General features: G+C 39.8%; 1 protein-coding gene across 3 annotated transcripts in view; it reads left to right on the forward strand.

Annotated features, from left to right (window-relative positions):
• LOC122976597 (gamma-aminobutyric acid receptor subunit beta-3-like) overlaps positions 1–24,916 on the forward strand; it is a 63,909-nt gene that overhangs the window by 32,307 nt on the left and 6,686 nt on the right. For all 3 annotated transcript variants that reach the window (XM_044345168.1, XM_044345169.1, XM_044345170.1), the window contains 4 exons: positions 7,226–7,446; positions 10,021–10,103; positions 12,102–12,239; positions 18,796–18,948. In XM_044345168.1, coding sequence (XP_044201103.1) covers positions 7,226–7,446; positions 10,021–10,103; positions 12,102–12,239; positions 18,796–18,948 — 595 coding nt within the window. The remainder of the gene's footprint in view (positions 1–7,225; positions 7,447–10,020; positions 10,104–12,101; positions 12,240–18,795; positions 18,949–24,916) is intronic.

The following is a 24,916-nucleotide window of genomic DNA, read 5'->3' on the forward strand; positions in this document are numbered from 1 at the left end:
GGCCTCCTTTCCTTTCTCGGTGCCACTCAAGCAGCCGTTATGTTGTAGCAAATAAAAAGGGGCAGGTAAACTATGAACTTGATTTATGATGGGTGTTACTGAAAAGGTCATAAGTCTGATTCCACTTACTGTAATGGAGACAGCAGATATATGAGGTTTAAGAAGGAGAATAAAGAGCCCCGCTGGAATGAAATGAAAGAAAAGCCACTCTTGATTATTGTTGATTGTTGTATTATAAGATAATCAGAATGATTGGAATAGTGAGATTCATAGTCAGGAGCATCATATAAGTGAGATCCACGCTGGGTTTCGTGCAAGAATATTTTTGTATTATTCTAAGGTGACCTGTTTTGTTCCGTTTGTGGGAAAGTATCATTCACAAAAAACATTACGCATGAGTAAAATGAGGAACTTCACACTGCCGAAATCAGCAAAAGAAAACATAATGAATTAGAAAATTAGAAAATTTCAATATGGCGGCCAACGACGTGTCATCAGAGCAGCATCGTACTCTGACAAGAATAAAGAAGGATGCTAAAAGTCATCTTTAGAAGGCAAATTGGTCCGTGCTGAGAGGAAGTGCTGACAAAATCATGCAGATACTATAAGGAAGAACATTAGGCTAACTGCGGTGTTAAAACAGAGCATCTTCCCCCTGACAGCCACTTGCGTAAAGACCCTGAGACTGCTGTCAGACTGAGAGAACTTTCTCTGACAGCTACTGAACTGTAGAAGTTTCTGTGCCAGAACTTTAATGTCATTTAATTTTTATAACATATAAAAACTCCAAACCCATTCAGACTAAAGCCTCATTATTCTGAAGTCAAACATTTTTTCCCCTCTTTAGATAAAGTCAGACTATCTATACATGACTCCTACAACAGGACTGGGGCACTTGTCAATTTCGTTCGAACCTGAAAGAAAATTCTAAATGTGAGAAAAAGTTCTCTTAAATCACTTGTAAGTGCCTCTTAAGAGCAAATCTGTTTGTATGAGTGGTTCTTAAGGCCTAAGGTCTGTTTCTTTGGTTTGGGTAGACACCGTGAGTCACTGATTGGAGCAGCAGATAATCATCTACTGCTTCTTCCTTTGAGGCCCGATTTTGGATATTTCTCCCTAAACAAAAGATCTGTGAAATCTCGAGCTCTGTCTTCTTTAAGTGCATCTATTATTTAAGCATATGACAAACTTTTGGGACCTCATTCACATATTTTTCATTTCAGAAGTTAAACTCTTTGTTGTAAGATGTTTCCTACTTAACTGAAAAGTCCATTCTCAGTGTATGTGCACTGGAGGCTTCAAGTTTCCACATCGTTTAAGTCGAATACTGGCCCACGATTGGCTCCAGACTAGCTGTGATGAACACAAATGGTGCTCGTAGGTACTCACCTTAAACTGAGCTCTTCAGTGAGCAAAGAGAAACTTTCCACTTTCAGCAGATGAATGTGAAAACAGCCTTCTAGTGTCAAACTCTGCACATACATCATTCTGCACAGTGAAGGTCAAGCATTCAAGAGACAAAAAGCAAAATACATTTTTGAGTGGAGGATGACTTTGAGGAAAAAGAATATGATATACGCCTATAAAAAAAAAGTAAAGATTGTGTACGGTTTGTCACTGTAGCTTTGTTCATTTAAGAGAAAAATGGTGTACATTTACAAGTGTTGGCTCCTTGTGTCTCTTTTTTTCTCGCCTTCTCTTCCCTTGTTATGAGGCAATACATCATGAAATATTAGACAGTGAGGAAATTATCCTATATATTGAAGGCAATTGCTGTCATTTAGGAGGAAAAGCCCAATTCAATCACCTCCCTGTTGTTTGCTCTCAATAAGGGACAGTGCTATTTTTACCATTCTATAGCAGCAGAAGGGGAGGGGGACAGGCACTCGGTTAGGGATTCCCCCGCACTGCGGTGGTATACCGCCTCAGGGCCATCCCGAGGGAACGTTCTGAAATTACATTGAAGTGACTCAAATTGCTTTAGTGAACAGGGGTTCATATGGAGTACACGGTGATTACATATCATATCACCGTTTTTCTCTCCCGCGCAAAAATGGGGAAGTTAAGTCGGGGGAAACTTGCAGAGCTGCGATCATTTATTTTTCATGTTGCTGTTGAGCAGAGCGCCTTTGATACGTGTCAGATGTAATTTTTTTTTTTCTTCTTCGGTTTATTAACACATTTCCTCTTCTGTTCTGTTGCGCTGTAGTGTATGATGATGATGATGATGATAACGAGGCAGAGCTAGTTGTTGATAAAACAGCAGCATATGCCGGGGACAGAGAACATATGCCATGTGACAAACAATGTTAGCAGGATATTTCCTAGATACTAGTGGTATCACGACATAGCAGTCAGTGTGGTAGTGCTGCAGAGAGAGAGAGAGAGGGAGAGAGAGAGAGAGAGAGAGAGAGAGAGAGAGAGAGAGAGAGAGATTAAATTGAATATGGGTCAGTTCACAGCCAAAACTCTGCTTATCTGAATTCTCACACACCCTGAATGAAAGTGATTATCCAGTCGAGTTTATTGAATAATTGAGGCTTGCTTGAAATCATTTCCACTGGTCACTGTCATTATCTCTGCTGAAAACATATGCTAATAACCAAACAGCAGTGATAAAGCTGTGTGAATTGGGAATTGATGTGTGGTGGGGAATGGGGGAGTTGTCAATAATTCATAATCCATACAGTCCTAGTTCATAGAAAATCTGAGCCCACCTCTCTCTTAAAAAAAAAAAAAAAAAGTTTCAGGGCAGGTAATGCAAAGCTAGAAAGCTCCTCACTCATCTGAAATTCATTTTGATTGTCTGTATGAAACATTGATGAGGATTCCTTGGCCGTGTGTTTGTACAGGCTGTATGGTTAATTTAAATCATTTATGTGTTACGAGGCGTGTGCGCACACGCTGGGCTGCCCACCTGCTGACTCTCTGGCGGGAGATGGAAATACATACCTAAAGTGCGATACCACTCGGGGAGAGACGGAAGAAGGAAGGAGGGAGGGGTGGTTGGTGGGGGGGGGGGTAGAGCTCCAGCAGAGAGCGGGAGGAGGAGAAGTGATGTGATAAGGGTCAAAACAAGGCAGTGTGAAAGAGACATTAGTCATTCGTCGGGTTTGATGGAGGGTAAAGTTACAGTGATAATGGAGGAGAGGGGGAAGGCAAGTCTACGGTACTTATTCATACAGCGAAATTTAATTCCCACCACATGCTGTGATCAATCCACATTGACCACTTTAATAGAACTATGACTGATAACGCTTATCACCCTGTATGTCACAAAACCCTAGAAACTGACAAGGATTTATTTTGCTATCACTTACAGGAGCAGAAGAGTAGTCAACCTCATGCTATCACTGGATTATCAGATGCAATGCTCTGTTATAGACAAGAGGATTAAGCTTGGCAATACATTCTTAGTGTTTTTTTATGAGCTACAGTGTATTCTTCCACCATAGCTGTGTATCCTGTGGAGTCAGAGAAAGTAGTCCCCTGCTATGTCATGGTTTAAAGACTGCTTAGACATTATTGTTACTATTTTAGATATAATTTCCTTTCCTTTCACATCATTGGTAGTAATATCGAGCCCCACAACCAGACTTGCTTCCTCGTTTGGCGGCTGCAGGCTACCAAACGGGCCATGGTTCCACCACTATACATTTATGGCTCAGTGCCAATGAGCTTTCCTCCTCATGCTGTGTGACCAATCTGTATCCTGTGCTGACTAAGATCTTCCCTGTTCATATCTCTGTGTCCTAACCAAACCTGGAAAACACATTCGTTTAATATGAAGTATCAGTAAAAAAAGAAAGGAATGAATAATTACCATACAGCGGCACAGGATCAGACCTATACCCATGACTCTATTATGAGCCTCGCATAATTTCATTTCATTCTATTTTTAAGTCCTCTCATGAAAATTCAAAACCTCAGAGTGTTTTGTAAGCATTTAGTAACACAGTCTTGAGATTGTGCATGAGGGGCAAAAAGACAAATAACTATTTTGGTTATGTAACAACTGTAACACACATGAAGGTTATAGAGAGTCATTACAGTATTGCTGAAATACATTTTTATATCCGTTCGTTGTGAACCGGAAAACTGCGGCACCAAAAAGACATGTGTGCTTTGCCAGTGCCAGCTTGGTGCGGGCTGGTTTCATTTCAACGCCACAGCGGGCAGAGGGGAGATCATGGCATTGCCCGGAGAGAGAGCGAGAGAGAGAGAGAGAGAGAGAAAGAGAGGGGTGCAGGCAGACTGAGAGAAAAACAGAAACAGAGGAGAGAGAGGGAGAGATGTTAGCTTGGGTAAGTGGGTTATGTGATGTGGATGGAAGGAGGGAGGGGCTCTGTCCTCTATCGCCGCAGCCAGCTCTGCTCTGGTCAAATACTACTTGAATAAAGACAAAACAAAAAGATTTACTTGCTTAGCGTCCTATTTTCTTACACAACTGTCCTAAAAATGTTTTATTCCTCAAGACTAATAGTATCCTTATGGCTGGACTTCAAAGTCCTCCTCCACTCAAAAATATGTTTTTGTTCTTGTTCCTACGGTTGAATGTTTGAGCTTCACTGTACAGGATGATGTATGTGCAGTGTTTGACACTAGAAGGCTGTTTTCACATTAATCTGCCAAAAGTGGACATTTTCTCTGTGCTCACTGAAAATCAGATTTTTGGGGGTGGGCCTATGAGCAGGATTTATGACATCACAACTAGTTTGGAGCCAATATTCAACTTACACAAGTGTGACGTGGAAACTTGAAGCCTCCAATGCACAAACACTGAGAATGGACTTTACAGTGAAGTAGGAGATATTTTGTGTTCAGCAGTTAAACCTCTGAAATGAAAAATACTTACATATTGATAGATTCTGGATTGTTAATGGAGAAGGAATAGAGGCAATTATAAGGAATTTAAAGTAGTAATTATGGTTTTTCCACAGAAAAGTATAGCCTATCAGAAATATTATTGTCCCAAGCAGAGTATTCATACAGCCTATATCTTAATACATGTCTGGAGGGGATCTTTAAGCAATTCTTGTTGGGTGATATATTGAATTAATTTGATGATTTTTTTGTCTTTCCACAGTGTGTCAAATGTCTACATAGTCAAAATCAAGCTACATTAGCCGTCTTAAGTCATGACTGTAAACTTTGACTCCAGGCGTCTCCGACTCCTGGAGATTAGCTGGCTCTGGCTACCTCGTAGTGAATTTAATGGTCACATCTAATGTACAAGAGAGACAGACTGAAAAAAGACTGCACACTTAATGCACTGTGGGTTTCCTGCTGTCGAGGGATTAACTGTTAGCAAGAGAAGCCCTGAGAATGTGGGGATTCTAATTAGCTGTGTAGCTAACATTAGCTAGCCAGCTGTCTGATATCAGGCTACTGTCAAGAAACACAAATAGCATAAGCAGAATTAGTGTTTGAACCTTTTTGCTCTATCTGTGGTAAAACTGATAACTAAAACAGATGTTTGTGCTCTACATGGTTGAACCTTTTGATAATGACAGTCTATAAGCTTGTTCTTTATTCTTGCACATTAAGTTCAATCATTTTTTTCGACATTTCAGTTTTACCAAATAAACAACATGAGCTCATCCAAGCAAGACTAAGAGCCATGCTTGTGGCTCTCTGAGGTTGTACAGTGACACTTTGAGCTAAATGCTAACATGCTGGTGCTTAGCAGGTAATATTTACCAGGTTCTCTATCTTAGTTTAGTCTGTTAGCATAGCTAACATTTGCTGCTTATCACCAAACACAACACAGCTGAGGTTGATGGGAATGTCATTAGTTTTCCAGGATGGACAGATAGACATTTGCATCCCTAGAGCCATGCCACTAGCTTGGCTAAAAATCTATAGATAGATTAATCAATGATCATTACTCAAAACCCACAACATTAGGTTACCACAACAAATCAGAAATTGGCATGAAAAATAAATCAAACATAAAATGAAAATAAACACTAAGGTTCAGTCGTGGTCAGCAATACCCAAATAGCAAAGGATCCACCAGTTCAGTTTAAAGTGAGCTTGTGTAACTGTCTTTTGAGCAGAGTCGTCTTTGGCAGCAAGTCGCTGTTGTGGGATATTGGTAAATGCTAAAACATGGGGTCACAGCAACACAAGTAAAAAAGATTCATTAAGTCAGAGAATTGACTTGGCAAAAGCTACTGGTCATGCCAAGTAAATCTGTAATGACAAAACCTGAGAGTCTATTTGATTGGGCACGAGTGTGTTTTAATGCTTATCTATTCAGTATTCCATTTGCAAGATGAAGAATGTTTTATTTCTTCTTTCAAAAGTTATATTCCCGCTTTAACAACCAGCTTCAGCAGTTTACGGAGCTTAGACTACATACAGGAAGTGCTAAATCTCTTGCATACAGCAATGGCTCCTTAGAGATACAGTCTTTGATTTTGATCGCATTTGTGAAATGGGAAAATACATATTAGACTATCAAAATACATAAGATCTCAGAGGATAGTACAATAAAGTGTTGCTTAAGGCACATATTTCCATTTTTGGTCCTCGATGGAGACAAAATAAAAGTAGTTTGGCATACAATGAAACAGCATAAAAAAAGCAGCCATTAATTTACTCTATTTTAGAGGAAAAATAATGTCCTCTAATGCTCAAGAGTCAGCCTACTTGAATTAAATGAAAGGAAACATATGTTTAAAAAGCTTTTGGGTGCCATTAAAGTTCAACTCTGAGCCTCACTGTGCTTACACTACTAAGGGAGAGAAAAATGTTGACATATTAGGCGAAAATTTTCTATGAACTTTTCCACTAAAGCTGCAGCTACATGAGTCAGCCTGCCCACTCGCTGTTTTACAATGGCACATTGCTGTATCCGTTACTGTATTCCAGAAGGGAGGGCAAAGGCACATCTGAGAATTTTGGCTGCAGCGTGTGAACCAGTTGGCTCACACTCCTTCCAGCTTGTAGGATGCTGTGTCATGTCACATAAATATTAGGAGCATCAACAGTAGGGGAATGGGCAGAGCAAATATTTCAAAGCTGTTAATGTTTGCTTTTGAGGTCTGCAGCAGCTTGCTTCATCTGTGCAGTAAAGCTGGTGTAAAACTTGCTAAATTTGAGATTTAAATTGTGTGTATTTGTGCAGTATACATGTATGTATCTGTAATTTAAGAATCTACTTAACTGTTGAAATAGAGTAGGTAATAAAAAGTCTCTTTTCCTCTGTCTGTCTTTGTAGGACTACACGTTGACCATGTATTTCCAACAGTACTGGAGGGACAAGCGTCTAGCCTACGTAGGAATCCCCCTCAACTTAACCCTGGATAACAGGGTTGCTGACCAGCTCTGGGTCCCAGACACGTACTTCCTCAACGACAAGAAGTCTTTTGTCCACGGAGTCACCGTCAAAAACCGAATGATCCGACTGCATCCAGATGGAACCGTTCTCTACGGCCTCAGGTAGGTTCTGCCTTGCACTGAAAACATATTGTCATATGTCTGTAGCTTCTCTGTCCTTGCTTTCATCCACGATGCCAGCATAACGCAACATGTTTGTTAATAAGAAAGATACAGAGAATTTCAGTTTTAAATGCCCTCTAAATTAATTCCAGGTGTAATTATTCACTGTGTTTCATACCACAGTGTAAAAAGTGAGGTTATTTATGCTGTGAGAGTGATAATGTGCAAGTTCTGGGACATCCAAATGACTAACACTCCCCACAATGTGCAAAAAACTGAATCTCGGTCAAAAATGTTCTCAGATGTTTCCCAGTGTCAAGTTAACTCTATGTGTTAAAAACCCTATTACGGCACCACAGTGTCCCAAACTGAGAACTTAGCAGTTCTCTGCTGCTGGCCGCTGTGCAACCACAGGATTATGTGTCATGCTCAAGGGCACCCTGGCATTTGATTTTTTTTTAGGAAAAGAGTGCACAGTCAGAGATCATCCATGAAAAGAACTGTGAACAGGTTAGAAGGTGCATTAATGCAATGTTAAGCTTGCAGCTGCTGTTTGATATTTGTTTCATAAAGCCCTTGTTTTGAATTTCCATTGATCTTTTCGACAGGCAGGTTCAGAAGAGTTGGTGTGACCTATGAATATGGATGCATGCTTTGAATTATTAGAGTGCAAAAGGAAAAGTGCGTGCGTGTGTATTTGCATGCATACTTGCATGTTTGTGTGTATGTTTGTGTCTGTCAGTGTTCATACTTTACAGTCATACAGCCATGCTTGATTATGCAAGTGGAGTTCATAGCACTTAGGCTTGTGGGCTACTTATAGACCTCTCAATGCTTTCAAGAGATCAAAGCGAGAGGGAGATGTGTGACGTGGTGTTTGTGATATGAGCCGTTACATAAATGTATGTCAGGTAGGGCTGAGTAACATGCTGAATACAGATTCCTATCATGGTATTAAAGACACTCTATATTTGCAGGTTTTATCCAACCCACTATGGAGCCCTGTTTTATTGTATAATGTCACTGTACTGCATGTATTGTGTTTATTTACAATAGTAGCCTCCAGTTGTTTGATTCAGAATTACTTTGACATTGTTGTTGCTCTAGTTAACATGAGCTAGCTGGCTAGATTTTGTAGCAGTGGTTGAGCTTGCATGCTTAAGAGAAGCAGGTGGGCTGATGGGCTGAAAGGCGAGGGGGCGGACACCACTGTCATAAAAAGTGACATTATGAAATAAAAAGTGACATTATGAAGATTGACATTAAATAAATGTGTCGTTGGGAAAATGCCATTATGAAATAAAAACAACATTCCATAATAAATAATTTCTGAATTCTGAATTTATAGGTTCATTTATAAATTTTACACAAATGTCTTATTTAGTTATTTAACTAATATTGACCACTTCGGGACTCCATAACCCAAAGATATTCTATTTACTGTCACACAAGATTAAGAAAAGCAGATATTCATATTTGGAAAGTTGGATTTTTGCCTTAAAAAAAATTGTTGCTTAATTTTCTGTCAATCTACTGATCAATGAATGTGTGAATATGTTTCAGCTCTACTTTTATTATTTCAAGTCTGAAATATGTACAGTTTTAATCTTATTTGTATACTCATATACTCAGAATGAAAAAGTGAGGAAGCAGACAGGCTTTCAAGTTCATAGATAATTTATCTTATATGACAAGTTATGTCAAGTTAGAAATCTATATGTAAAGGGTAGTATGTCAGAGTAATGACAACATGTCTATATCTTGCAGACCTGATGTTATGTTATTGTAATTTTAGCTGTATAATATTATCACCTAATGGGTTTCCATAGTCTCATCTGAGTCTTAACTGAATGAAGACATCCAGTGGCTCCCTGCCAAGCAGCCGGCTTTTAATCAGGGCAGACTTAGCCTAAATCATTTTGAATTTGCATTTCACTTTGCTGCTTATTTTAACTGTCTGATCATCAGCCGTTTGAGCTCATACATCTGATACACAAAGGGATACCTCCTCATGACCCAGTATAGATGAGCAGGCACTAAACTCTGCCAAGCTGTGTTGCCGTGATATGAATTTTATTTTCACAAATTTTCACTTAATCACTAGATGGAGGTTTGCCAGTTTTATTGAATGGGACATGGACTGAAACAAATAAGTGAGGGCTGCTTGTCTGCCTGGGATCTATAGTATAATTATGTATACAGTTACCCAGTCAGCATTTTACCCCGGAGGTGGTGTCATAATCTAATTTTACGATGACAATGCCAATAGTCTTCAGTGATATGATGCCAACCGAGGAATTTAGTGTAAAAACAAACGAACACTTGACAAAGTCAAGTTCTATCACCTTTATGCTTTAATCTAACTGTAATCCCACACTCTCGTATGCTTCCTTCTTCAGTAATTACACTTACTCGCATTGCTGTTTTTATAATAACAATCAAATAGGCCAGAAAAATGATAGTCATCCTTCTTACTTGCTTCCTATCCATCTTCCTTTCATGCAGTCTGTGTAAATCACATACAGTATCTAAAATATATTCTTCTCCTTCCCCCATCTGTGTCTTCTATTGCAGGATAACTACGACAGCTGCGTGTATGATGGATCTCAGGAGGTATCCCCTGGATGAACAGAACTGCACTCTGGAGATAGAGAGCTGTGAGTAGAGAGGCCAAAATGCCTTTCGGGCCGACATTCAGCACACTGCACAGGCTTAGAAGAAAACCAGCACAGTCTCATGTGTAGAATATATTAGTTTGAGTGAAACAATATCAATCTGAGTTTTTTTGAGGTCTGTAGCATTTGTTTTAGATCTGTAGAAGAATGGGGTTTACCTTATATGACAATACTGTACAATACATAGCCTATACGACTACTGAAAGAATAGTCAAAGGAGGTATTCTGACTTTTAGTTTTTAGTATTGGTTAAGCTAAAAAATGCTGGATACTACACTTCACATAACTCAATAGAATCTTTTGTAGACCCTCTCTGCCTAATAAATGTTACCTTGTAGGGCAGCTTGATTCGCAAGATCACAACATCATGAGATCACTCAAGAATCCATCTTGTTAGGCTTCAAGTTATGTGCTTGTGTCTGAACCACCCGTGGTTTAGACCAATCAGCGTCCTATGAGGATTCTCTCATGATCTCGCAAATCCAACTGCCTCACAAGATAGACTTTGATAGACAGTGATAGACAGATGGTTTATCCAATCACGTGCCAAGTATTTTTTGAAAGTGCCTGCACTTTTCCAAACAGTTTCCAAGGACGACTTCTCAGATGGTTCTGTGTAACAAACCATCTGGTGCATCAGGTTATAATAAATGTCCACATCTTTTAAAGGAGTCCAGTTTATAACAGTTTTTCTGCCATAAATTTGTGGGCTCCAAGAAATAAACAAAACCTGAAGACATTGTACAACTGTATTCTGAGCAAGTTTATAGTAGATTGGCCCATTCATAAATTTACAAGTGATCCTCTATATGTCCCTGGTAAATCTGTGATTCTGGTTTTCAATGCCAACCATGTAGCATATACTGTCTTGAGCAATAGCAGGAGAACAGTGCAGTGCTAAAGCAAAATGATAAGTAGGCGTTAATGTTACTGGCCCACATCCAAATATTTTGTAGGTAAAACTTACACAGAATAATGCAAAATTTATTTTTTATTTATTTTTTAGAACTATTTCAGTGCAACAACTCCATATTTATCAGTCAGAAAATAAACAGTGGCTGCACCAACAGTAGACATTGATATACTGTATCACCTTGTAAAGTTGATATATAGCCTAGCGAACTTGTTAGCATACAGCTGTCTATTTACACATCCAGCAGATATGGAGCAACATTAGCATTCATTTGCAGTCATGTTTGTGGCCACCTGACAAATGTAAGTCCAATATTTAGCTGTTTAGCTGCTGAATTATCCACCATGTTCACAAGTTTTATGCTAACTTTGTCCGTTGTTTGGTGCAGTGCAGGTTGCGTACAGTGGTTTTACAGGATGAGAGCTTTTTTTTGCTGAAAACAGCTGCATGCTGTGACTGGTAATGAGGTGGACAATAATGGTGATGGGGAACCAGTAGATTAAAATTGCAGGCCATAAAACCAAAAAAGATACTAAGATGCCCTGTAGAACTGTGGGAAACTGAAGAGTTGGGTGATAATTCTCTGTTAATTTGCCAGTACAGGCAATGCCTGCACAATACACAATGTGATTTGATCCATCCATTATATTAAAAAAAATTTCATCTTTAAATTTATGAGATTTCCAGTTTAGCATTGATGTTACTGAGCTAACTTTGGGTGATTCTAATGCCCTAATATCTCTCAAATTACTGAAGTGAAAGTCAGAGCTGGTTCTCAAGACACCTCCAGAGCAGACTATTAATTATATATAGAAAAGTGAGAGATCCAAAAAGTGCTATCAAGGACAGAAGAAATGTCAAGATTTTTGTGAACTCAAGTGAACCTATTAACTGACTGACTTCTCCTCAAATCAACGTCTGGTTCTTGGAAACAACTTCAAACATTTTTTTTTCCTTACCAAATGACAGCCCAGTTGGACGATCAGCAACACTGCATATCTTGGTCTCCAGTGATGCTTAGACAGATGGTTACACCTTGGCGTATATGTGTGTGTCTTCTTGTGCAGATGGCTACACCACAGATGACATTGAGTTCTACTGGAAAGGAGGCGAGACGGCTGTAACGGGGGTGACACGGATCGAGTTGCCTCAGTTCTCCATTGTCGATTACAAGCTGGTTTCCAGAAATGTAGTCTTTTCCACAGGTAAATATGTTAACTCTATAGTGCAATGTGATCTGTACTGTATGTGTGTTCTACAGCAGGCTTGGGCCTTCCCAACAGACTGTCCTTTGGGAATAATACATGACAAGCCTGACAAGTGAGTGTTACATTTTAGATGATATTGTTCATATCAAGCGTTGGCCTATTTTCAAGCTGATTATTTAATCAATTTCTGTAGCAAACAAATCCATGCCAAAGCTTGATCTGTTGATCTTAAATCCTCAGAGCCGAAGCTGTATTTGTCAGTGCTTCTAATTGGGTTGAAGTGAGGAAATGTGCTGCCTTTGAAGTATCCCTCAAGTAACAGTGGCTGATGCAAGGATGCTGGAATGGTACTTAACCAAAACATGCCGTAAACGCTGTGATTTACAGAGCAAATGATGTCCGTGTCAGGTGGTTCTTGACCCTGAGAGGCAACGTTGGAATTAATGGTTTGGGTTCTCTGGCACTCATCATTCTGACATTAATAAAATGTGGCTGAAGACCCCAATCAATTCAGTCTGTCAATAAAATCTATCAGTGTGTCAGAAGCAATTTAATCTTAAGTTTGCATTCACATGTATTATTTAAAGAGTTTGATTCTTAAATGGAAAATCTGTTTTTTCAATCATTTCTATTAAATTTCACATCTTTATTTACTTTTACAAAGGCAATGCAGGAAAAGCCTTTACAGCCTCAAAATGAAAAAAGGTATGTTGTATAAAAAACTCAGACACACAGTAAAAGAAATAAATGAAATGTCATAAAGTTCTTGAATACAAAGCCATCAGTAATGTAAAAGACTTTCAATGGCCTGCAGCTAGCTCAAATTATCCTCCAAACCTCTAATGAATATTTATTGATTAAACATGAAGCATGGTTGCTCAGGAAAAAATAAATGCAGACACAAGAGGTGTGCACGGCTTGTAAATCTCAGGACGTCGTGCCGTCATTAACTGGTGTTGTGAAACACATCAATCAAGTGTTATTTATAGGTTCACAATGGCCATTTTCTTTAGAGCATTTCATCTCTCAGGGCAATTAATTAGAAGACAGGGTGACACTTCAAGGCAATTTGTCAAGTTACATGAAAAACATTTGCAGTATTGTATCTCATGTTGTAATTAGTTTGTGTTGCTAACTCAGGGAGGGGTAACTCAGCAACACTCACTGCCTGCAGGGGTATTCTGATATATTCTGTGAACTTTGTTTTTTATGTGTCTGGTGTCCCAAATTAATCAGATTTTTATATGGACATTTAGGCCTAGATACAGAACTTTATTGACGCTCCCTAACCAACTGCCATATAATCTTGTCAGCGGAGACACAGTCAGAAAGCTTCTCCACAGCCATGGGGGGGAAATAAAAGCTATGTGACAAAGTATTAACATAATTTCTCACCGAGGTTTGACTCATGAGGAAGAGTCACACCCAGTCTGTTAAAGGACATGGACAGTAAATCATTCTTTTGTTTGCTGTTTTACACACAAGTGCTTCACTCTGACTCGCTCTCCTTTCCTTTCACCCTCATTTTCTCTCTGTGTGTGTATATATTTATCTCTGTGCCTAACAGTGTTGCACACGTGCTGCATTGCGTTCACCATCATTCCTGACTGCGTACAGTACATGTGTGTCTCAGCCTTCATGTGTGAATGTGTTGAGGCGAGCACAGCATAGTGCGCTTGTTTGCGAGAAGCGGCATGTCCCCTGTGGGTGGCGACTATTAAAGTTTAGTGTCCAGTGGTCTGCTCCCATGCTCTTGGCAGGATGTGTGAAGCACATCAAAGGCTCCCCACCAAGCTGGCTAATGACCAGGTTTCCTCCATTACACGTGCCACTAGCCAGCCTTTAATTCCCTTCTTTTTTTTCTTTTCCTATCCCTCTTTTCAGTCCAGTCTTGGTATCTTTCTCAGCCTATGTCGTTTCTTTTTTTTTTCAACTTTCTTCCTATCTTTTTGGAGCTTATCCCACATTTCTCTTCTCCCTCCCTTTAGTATATCTTTTCCTCTCACTTGTAAGAGGTGTGGTTGGGTGCCAATTACTCTGCTTTCTGATAGAAAAACAGCCCAGGATTCAGAGCATCATATATTCATGTGGAATGAGGCCCGCAGCATCAATTATTCTCCTCTAAGCACACAGACAAACACTGCCTGTTTGTGTGTGTACGTACAGTATGCAAATGTACGCGTGACCAGTCAACGTTGCTGTGTGACATTTAAGTGTGTGTCGTTGTCACATAGAGCGCATTCATCAATGTCAAAGCTATCATCACCTTTACTGTCTTCATTCGCTCTGTCATCTTTGTTCTGTCAAGAGACCTGTCATAACAACAGCTTGAAATATTCAGTAACATCTATATTTTATGTTTTTGCTGTAATCTGACACTAAAGGCCTTGAATATTCCTTCAAGTTTGAGGTTGGTTTCAAAGTGCTTCATTAATTTTTTAAAAAATGGCCTTGAAAGTGGACATTTTTTAATGAAAATAGTACTGAAATTCATCAATATGCCTTAGCACTCCTGTCCCCTCTGCACACAAGAATGAATACTTGACTTTCTAAAGGAAATCCCAGTGATATTTAAATGGCGGTAAAACAGCAACAGCATTAAAAAGAGCAATTTCGCCAGGACTTCTTGACCTCATGGTTATCAGTATGACTTTAAAAATGATCTTGCTAAAGGAACAATGAACACCAGGGAAAGCCTGTCACAGCTGTATACCGATAAACACGTGGTATCATGGTTGAAGTCGGAGAAAGCAATTGTTTTTTGAAAGTGCTACAGCAAATGTGTTTTTTCTGAAGAAGTTCTACAATCTGAAGTAATGTGTTACAAAGCAAAACGCTATTTTATTCATCACTTCCACCAAACAAGACCTTGAAAAAGAGTCTAGCAGCTAGCAGCTCTGTGAGGCTGTGCTCAAGGTCTTTGACTTAAAGGGGGCACTCCACCGATTTTACACATCAAGGGCTGTTTACAGGTCTTGGGGAGTACTACTGCATGTGTGGAATAAGTTGTATTAAGCCTTTTGTGGCTCCAGAGGGAGCTGTGCGAAGACTACAAGTTTGAAAATGAAAAAAATCTGACCAGACCTCTGTAGCTCACTCCTCATTTTTGCTTTAGGCTAGCAGCTCCAGACCACATTAGCCACTACTAGCATAACATGCAGGAATCTGTATAGTTGAATCAGTTGAATACTATGAATTTAGTCGAGCTTCAACGTATGTGCCTAGTTTTGACAAGAAAGAAAAACTTGTGAAATTAAAAAGATGATATCTCTGGTTGGTGGAGTACTATTTAATGCTAATGTCAGCATGGTAATGTGCTTGCAGTGACAAAGTAAACATGCTGACGTTTAGCTGGTGCGATACCTACCAGGTTCACTGTTTTTGTTGTAGCATATTAACATTAACGTGTTAGCAGGTTACTAACATTTGCTAATGAGAACTAACCTCAAAGAAATATTAAAAACAAAAGAAGTAAATACAAATAAAACAAAACAAAAAGAGGAAAAGAAAGAGAAAAAACAAAAAAAAAAGAGGCTGAGTAGTGGAATTACCAACATTTTTAGGATACATTGTCTGGGAACCATGAAAAAAAATGTCATGGGAATCCATCCAATAGTTGTTGAGATATTTTTATATTTTGAGATAGTGTAGTTTTTGGACTAAAGTGGTGGACTGACTGACATAGACAGATAGACATTGACCTCCCTAGAGCCTCGCCGCTATCGAAAAACCTTACTGAACCAGAGTGCTGACAACAGTCTCTCACTGCATGTTAAACTTGACTGCAACACCCCTGCTACGAGGGTGACAAAAGAGACAAAAAGGACAGACAGCAGACCTCCTCCTCTCCCCAGCCACCCTCCCAGACGCTATTGTTGTACCGTCATCCCCAACTCAACTTTTATAATCATCCCTGCATCCTGTCGACTCTTCTTTCGCCGTCTCCTCCTTGGCCTCACACATGGTGTTCTTCCCACTCGCTGATGTTGTTTGTTGTAGCAGTTACAGCCAGTACAGTTTTACACCCACACGCAACAGAACCTCAGCCTCCCACCTTCTCTTAAACCACTTCTACATCTGCTGCTGCAAAGATGCTCGGTTCCGATTCAGGCTGGAGGAGCAGCCTTTCAGGATGTATTAAAAGAAGTGAATGGGATATTTTAAGACCTGTGACAGTCTGTTCCCATATTCTCACTGTAATGGAGTGTATGTTCAGCCTGTGTTTGGTTTGTTCACTGCCAGAACTGTTAACCATGAGCCAAATATAGGAGGATCATCCAATGTGATAAATACAGCATAGTCTGTGTTTTACCACCAACCAGCTTTATAATATGGTTAACAATGAGCTCATCTTTTTACTCTGGTTTTATACATTTGAGGTGTCTTGATTTTTATATATGAAGCAAAAATGCAAAGCATTTGCAAGCTCCAGCTTTTCAAATGTGAGGAGATATTGATTTTCTCTGTTTATGTCATTGTCAATTGAATCAATTTGGGGTTCAGGCTGTTGGTTGGACAAAACTAAAGGAGGTAAAAAAAAAAAAAAAGAATGCTTAATTTGTACCTTGAAAATGAACTTAATTGAAAAATTAAGGCACAGAAGCAGGGAAAACTCCAAATTTAATGGATTATAATACATTAAGGGATTCCTTAAACCCCTTAAAATTGACCAAATAGCTTCAAAGCCATCTCTAAATTGTTACCTTGGTTGAGAAATTAATGTCTTTAAATTGCATAAATTAAGGGATAGCTTTCATGTTATTTGGTCAATTTAAAAAGATAATTTAAAATTTACTCAAAAACAATAATCAACATCTTCACCAAATATGAAAATAGCTCTTAGTTGCAGCCTTCACGGAAACCAAAAGCAATCATCTGCCAGAAATTTCCAATAATCCCTGAAAAAAGAGCTGCATCTGTTGTCATCATCCTTCGTCATTTTATTCCTGAAGGCCAGACACTGTCTCTCTTTGCTTTCTACCACTCATGTCTTTCTCTGAGTCATTAATTTGTTTTGAGTGTTTTGTTTTATTTTGTTTTATTTTTGAGTATTTTGAGTGCTACTTTGTATTTGCTGCTCATACTCGGCTCTTTTTATTCCAAACAAACCCATGCTGCTGCTGGATATGCTTTATGTAAAAACAGAATTTAAACAAAGTCAAACATTTGTGTGTGCCTGTTTCTATACCATTATCTATAGAAACAGGTAGGTTTAATTATCTCCCTTAAGATAATCTGTTTGTAATGTGATTCAGGTGAGACTGAGCTCCATTTCATGTGTAATTACTAATTAAATTATTTTTTAAGATCTACACTTTTAGAGAAATGTCTTTCATTTCTAATGACTTTTTCTGGTTGGATGATGGTTGGATGGTCTGATTAATGGAATACTCAAGAAAATAATCAGCAGTTGAATCAATAATGAAAATAATCATTAGTTGCATCCTTACATGTTCTTGTCTGACAAATGTTTCACCTTTGCAACAGCATTTCTTTAACATGATTCCCATATACTGTAGAACCACATATAAGCTCAGGTTATAAACTGCATCCATTGGGTCACCCAATGTCAATTATAGCAGTCTGTCAGTTATATAGTGGGAAATAACATTTAATGAACAAAATTGCCCAGCCCAGCTTTAAAATAACATGATTTTTATTGCAATCAGACACACAGTAGGCACTGAATCTTTATGAGTGTTTTTTCAGCGTGACTCTCTATCCAACTTGATTGGACCCACGCTCACCACAAGTAGCTTTGGCTGAAACCCACGGATTGGAAATATCAGCGTAATGGCCCTCACTTCTCCTCCAATATAAGACGAAAATGGAAAATAGCTAAGAATAGCGGGAGTAACAAGCCACAGATTCAGTCCATATAGAGACATATGCTGGGAGATTGATGAGAAATCGTGCATCGCTCGTCGTGTCAGAGTCTCATGTGCACACAGGCACACATACTGTTTACATTCCAGGTCATGGGAATAGTAATGACAGAAACGCTCACATCCTAGTGAGGAATATGATTTTTAATTCCTTACTTATGAAGCATCAGAGGCGCTGCTACATGCATTTATAAAACTATTCTTGCAGTAATACTGAATCCCACAGAATCATCATGAATTATGGAGGTGGATGAGATGTGGAGAATTGATCAATCAAAATGTGCTAAAATTTTTATCACCATCCTGAATATTGTGTCACATCATCACGAAATAGGGTTACAGTTTTGTGTGTGCGTGTGTGTGAAAGAGTTGGTGTGTGTTTTTGAGCTGGTGAAGGGGATACTTGTTACCATGGCAATAAATCCAGCCCATGCTGTCTGGGTTGTCATGGAAACTGAAACAAAAACACAAGGTGTCCCTGCATGCTCCTTGGAATAATATAAGTTAGGTGTTTTTACAGGCACGTTTGATATTTTAAGTGATTTTTTTAAAAATTAGCTGAACCTGACGTTTTATTTTATGCACCGTGACCCTTAATACCACTTTAAAATTTTCTATTAGATATAAATTTCTGCACTGCTTGCATCTCTGTCTCCTCTTTCGCTTAGGTGCCTACCCTCGACTGTCTCTGAGCTTCAAGCTGAAGAGGAACATTGGCTACTTCATCCTGCAGACGTACATGCCATCGATCCTGATTACCATCCTCTCCTGGGTCTCCTTCTGGATAAACTACGATGCATCGGCAGCCAGAGTGGCTCTAGGTAAGGAGCAGTAGCTGTTAAAGAACAGCTATTTGGCTTTCTCAGATGAGGTCAGGCACCAGGACGAGCCACAGCCTCCTTTCCCTCCTGATGGATTCCCAAAAGCGATATGTGTTTTTCATGAAACTGACCTTCTCTGTCATGGGATTAGCAGTAGCTTCAGGGAATGGCTCAGAAATTGGTGGCCAACATGGAAATGGATCTGATGAACATTTCTATTATATCTGCTGTTTTTTGAAGGGGAAAAAATAAATTAGGTCTCTGTCTTCAATGAAAATAGGCTAATCAATGGTACTTCAAATGTGTGAATATTGTGGTTTCAGTATATCTTATGACTCACAGTATCTGTTTGAAATCATTAGGTGTCCTGGTGTGCATGTAAACATACAGTACTCTCTATTTTTGTATATTTTTACGGCTGTGTTTGACTTTGATTTGTCTTTCCGTTGGGCAAAAGCATGAATACATGACCTTGACATGGACCAAACTAGGTCATACCTTGGGTCTGTAGTTGCTGTGGTCACCAACAGGCCTTCAGGAGCTATAAATACATCATGTCTCTAATGAGAAAAATTTCACTTGTTATTGAGGAGTGCTAGTGTGGGTGCAAAAGGCCCACTCACTGTGGGGCTCCTGCAAGCAGTAAACAAGGCAGAGATGGAAGCAGCAGGTCACTGGTTTGTAATTATTGTGATTCCTCACAGGAGGCTGAAGCACAGTTTTGTCTTTGTTTAATATTGAAGCTGGTAGTTCTGAATGGCATATGAGGGATCAGGCAGGGGAAAATATACATGGGATATGTAGCAAATGTAACTTGTTCTCCCGTAGTTAGAGCAATATATAGCATTTCTTAGAGTTTCCAAAACACAAACGCATGAGCAAAAGTGTTTATCTGCTTTAATGTAAGCTAACTGCCAGCTAACTAGCTTACTACCTATAGTTGGAACCAAGCGTCACTTCCACAGCCAAGAGGCATCTCATTAAATACCTAGCTAAAAAAAAGCGCCATTCATGACTAGTAAATCCACCAAGCAGTATTTCCTCACAGTGGGGAAGTAGCCGTCCACTCAGACGTTTTGGCAATATTAGAAATCAAGCCAGACAACATGTTGAGATTCCTGTGCCTAAAGTGAGCTTTGCTTCAGTAATATTTGTCCGTAGGAGTTTCGTTCATACTAACATGATCAGATTTCTTTCAGGCACTAATTCAGAGTAGTTTTGCACTGAAAAGAGAAGGCTCTTTCTGAACTGGCAACAATCCAATCATTCATGCAGCAAAGCCCCCACAGTTGGCAAACTTTTCCAAAAACACCAGATTCCCCTTAATTAGCGATGGCACAGAAATGGATACTTGAAACAGCTTTGCATACCAAACTATGATTTCAAAATTAGTCTCGAATGTGGAGACATCAATCTTGAAAAACCCAGTGGTAAATGTTATCCCCAGTGTCTGAGGAAAAATCAAAGTTGGTCTCTCTATATGCCCAGATTTCCTTAGAGAGTTTGACTGTCAAAGCAAAAGTGGCTCACCAGTTGACAAGGTTGAATTACCAACCAGGCAAATTGCCCAAGGGGACCAGGACCCCCAAGAGCCTTACAGGCCCCAGAATCACTGTGTGTCAGTTGGTTTGTGGTAATTTAAAAGGCTGGCATGTAACAAATGTACCTTGTCTTTTCTCACGTGGTTAAGTGGCCATTTGGTCTATAAAATATTAGAAAAATTAAAATGAAATAGTGAAAAATACCCAACACAGTTCCATAGAGACTAAGTTGATATCTTCAAATTGCTTTTGTTGTTTGACCAACTGCCCAAAAACCAAAGAAATTCAGTATATTTCTAAGACAAGGTAAAGCAGTACATTTTCACATGTGAGAAGCTGGAACCATGTTTTGCATTTTTGTTAGGCATTAGTCAATAAACTGATCAACTAATCGGTGTAGCTCTACTACCATGTAGGGTGCAGTGTGTGGGCTACACTAATGGAAACTTGTAGGCAGCGGGGCACATACACAATACACAGAGGCTCGGAGGTGGGTGGGTCAGAAGGGGCCAAGCAGCAAATATTTGCCACGGGCCCCCCTAACAGTTTAATCTGGCCCTGCCAATTGATTGCTGCTTTATATCATCTTTATATGAGATAATGGAACAGTAATGACCTTAACACATCATAATGCTTTTTGGCAAACGTGCTTTGATCCAACACCCATCTCTTCCCCTGTTATCCACACAGCTTGTTAGAGACTGGAATGGATACCTGGAGAGCACCATCACGCACATGCAAACACACTTTTATTTGTTTATGCCTGCTTGAACTGGTTGGCTTTGTTTCGTTAAGGCACGTGTGCAATATCCGGTCATTACCTTGTGCCACTGAGTGTGCGTCTGTTTGTGTGTGTGTGTTTGTGAGGGGATGTGTACGTGTGAAATCCTGCTAGCTGCAATATCCGGTGTGTGCCTCCTCAGCTGAGAGGCAACTGGAGGTCCACTCACTACTCCTGATGGATCGTTACGAGCTTTCAGCAGGTCCTGTGATGGTGGAAAAGTGTCTGCTCCTTTCGTGTGTGCAAACCTGCCGGTAAGAGCAGCATAATGAGCAGGGAGAAATCAATTCAAGAAAGCAGCAGGCAAACAATTGAATTGTTTGAAGGAGAATCTCATTTTCTTGAGCAATTTCGAAGGATTGCAAAGTTACAAATGACCTGCTCGCACCCTAATCTGGTTGAAACCCATTTCCCGCAGTCATACCCTCTGTTCATAATCATGTTATATGAACAGTCAAGGTGTTGGCATTAGCTGTAATTGGTATGGGAGCACTTTTAGTGTAATGGTAGACACAAGTTTGAACTCACTGTTCAGCAGCTTCCATGGTCCTCCAGGTACTTTAAAACCTCTTTTTTTCTGAACCGCAGACTCCCAAAATGACAACTCCTAGACAGCTGACAATTTATGCTGTCTGCAAGTGATGAATGGAAATGTTCAATTAGCACTGCTTTGATTTACCGCCCATGCCTCTATTCTCACAGTTAACATTCATCGCTGTTGTACAGTGTTTTATTGCATCCTACATGGTACCTTTTCCTTTTTATAATGTGGAGCTGTGTTGCTAATGGCCCATTGGCTCGTGATTAGAAGAGATTTGATTGCCGTGTGCCTTTGTTCCAGCTGTTAAGGTGGAAAAGAGACTCGGGGACATGTAACAAGAGAAAGCGGGGGGAGGGGACAAAGAGAGGTGCAGTGTGAGCAAAGAGGGAAACCACCAGTAAATGATGGTGAGATCTGGGTGGGGGGGCCAGAGGCAGAGGGAGAGATAAGGAGGGGGGAGAACAGTGGGACGAGACAGAGAAAGGGGATGGGAGAGACGGGAAGAGACAGAGAGTGAGAGAAACCCTATAAAACTATATTTCTCCCCAGAGAGTGTAACAGCATGATGAAAAAGGAGGGAGGCCCATGGGCGCATGGCCCCTTGATTAAATTGTCCAAACAGGGAGTGAGGAGCTGGGGGGGGTGGGGGGCCAGGAGGGAATGGAGGGAATGGAGGGAGTGAAGGACAGAGAGTAATGGCACAGCTGAGAGAACACCTATAAAGAACAAGGCTGTCGTTAAGCAAAAAAAAAAAAAAAAGAAAAAACCCAGAGATTGCACCGTCCAATAGCAAGCCAAAGGTGCAATGACACGGAGCGTGTGCACGTGAAGGCAAGCCTGCGCACGTTCACACCCGCTTCTCACACTGTCTGACGGCACCACACACATGCACACACATGAGCGGCGTTAGCCTTGTAATGTGCCAATAAATCACACTAAGGGCTAGATTGACCTTAGCTATCCCACTCCCTCCTCCCAACCCCATGACTGTTCCATGTCTCCTCACTGTACTTTATACACACACACACACACACACACACACACACACACACACACGCACGCACGCACACTCCTCAATCCTCCTCAAGCCTGTGTGTGTTATATGAGTGGCCTGGCTACTTATAGGCTCCATTTATTTCGAGCACAGATAGATAAAGTAGGGGAGCTATATCTGCCATATATATGTAATGAGATAAGATATAGCGTTATTGTATTGCAGGAGGTCAAGGTTTGCATGAAAATAGGTGAGGCGTGTGTTTATTTGCTGTAAGCTGACATGTGAAATGTATCAAACCCTCTGCCAGTTCAATTACCCCTCATCTATTTATTTGCAACGTCATCAGAGTCCCTCTATCTCTCTCTGTCACACTGGAACACACAAGGTGCCTTTACTGGGAGATAGCAAGCAATCACGCCATTCGTTACCCCTCGTGGTTAAGGTTACTAAGAGCTGGGGGGCTAGATACATGCGGCACTATTCTAATGAGTTATTTCTGCTTGATGACCAAGGGGCAGTTGGAGGTTTGAAGGCAGACCTTTGAATTTCAATGAAGCAGAGGTTACAGTATGTGCTCACCTACCAGTCCGTGTGTGTTCATGCAAGTAAAATAAGATCACAAACAAGAAAGGCGTCTGTAATTGTTTTATAAGAGTGCTCAAGCGAAATACATGTTTTGCCCCCCACCCGCATCCCTTCTCTCACTGTTTCTTTTGACACACTCTACTTCAACAAGGCAATCCACAAGCAATGTAATTATTTGTATTTTTCCACTGGATCAATCCTCCTTTTAAGTAGGAGAGGAAATAGCCACAGAACAAACACGTTTTGTATAAAAATATCCTTGTTTCTATAGTAACACCTAAGACATCTGTTGGAGTTTTCTCCAACGTGACCTTAAGGTTACTGACGAGATAGCAGCACCTGCTTAGAACGGCGCGAGGCTCCTTTAAGACAGGCTTATGCTATGACAGGTTCGGACTAATTAAGCATCAAATTTAACAAGACTGGTAATAAGGAAGCCTTGGAGAATTGAAAAAAAAGTAAAGTGAGTTTCACATTTTATCCTTTAAATGAATGCTGAAAGATCTAAATAAGGTAGGATTTGAGGTTTCAGCCTCTGTTGAAAGACAGGAAATATCAGACAGAGGATGGAAGAGTCTGAGATATGATGATATGTATTAACCATAACATATTTGCCCAAGCAAAACATGAACGCAACAACTAATTAGTAAGAATATACTATATAGACTATATTTATCTTATTACTTGTGCAGATGCTTATAGTAATTTAACTTCAAAAGGTCAAGAAAACCTATTTTCTCAATCAGCTATTTATTTCTACATGAATTCAAAATTGTATGTCAAAGTTTGAAATAAACAAAACTATTCAAAGAGAGAGCACCAATCAGGATTTAGCAATAGCAGTTGGGGGTTGTTAGTTTGTTGCCAGGCTACTGTCAATCAAATCTGATCAAACCGCACCCACACAGTCCTGATGGAGCTGCTGAGTGTTTGACCAATAAACTCTTTAATAATACTTAAGGATATTTTTTGTCAAACTTAAACTTTTGCATATTGCAAGGCATATATGCGTTGCATATTTACCTAATCCTGATTCTAATTCTAGTGCTGTGATGGATACCAGGATAGCATATTGATCCTGAGCCTAATGTCTAAGTATGAACTAATTATTATTTTTATTGTCAGTTACTCTAACAATTCAACTATTTTTGGTGTTATTGATAAGTTGTAAAATAATAGCAAATGTCCAACAGAAGTTACCAAAGCCTTAATGTATCTGACTACCAGTCATAAACCCAAACATATTATATTTTTTTAGGCCACTTGAGTGCCCATAACAAGCTTCAAACACAATCACCACTGCATTTGCACGTTGTAACGTACAGTGGGTTTATCAATACTGTTTGCTTGAAACAGCTACCTGCCGCTGGAAACTGTTGATGAGAGCCATGAGAATGAATCAAAACAGTACAGTTGTGGGCTGTAAAACCAAAACAATGAGCTGAAAGACGCTACAAATGCTCTGCAGAGCTGAGGGGAACTGCAGAGTTGATGATTATTCTCTGTGGGTTCCTGACCTCTTT

This window comes from Thunnus albacares, chromosome 24 (assembly GCF_914725855.1).
Source record: "Thunnus albacares chromosome 24, fThuAlb1.1, whole genome shotgun sequence".
Taxonomy (NCBI): domain Eukaryota; kingdom Metazoa; phylum Chordata; class Actinopteri; order Scombriformes; family Scombridae; genus Thunnus; species Thunnus albacares.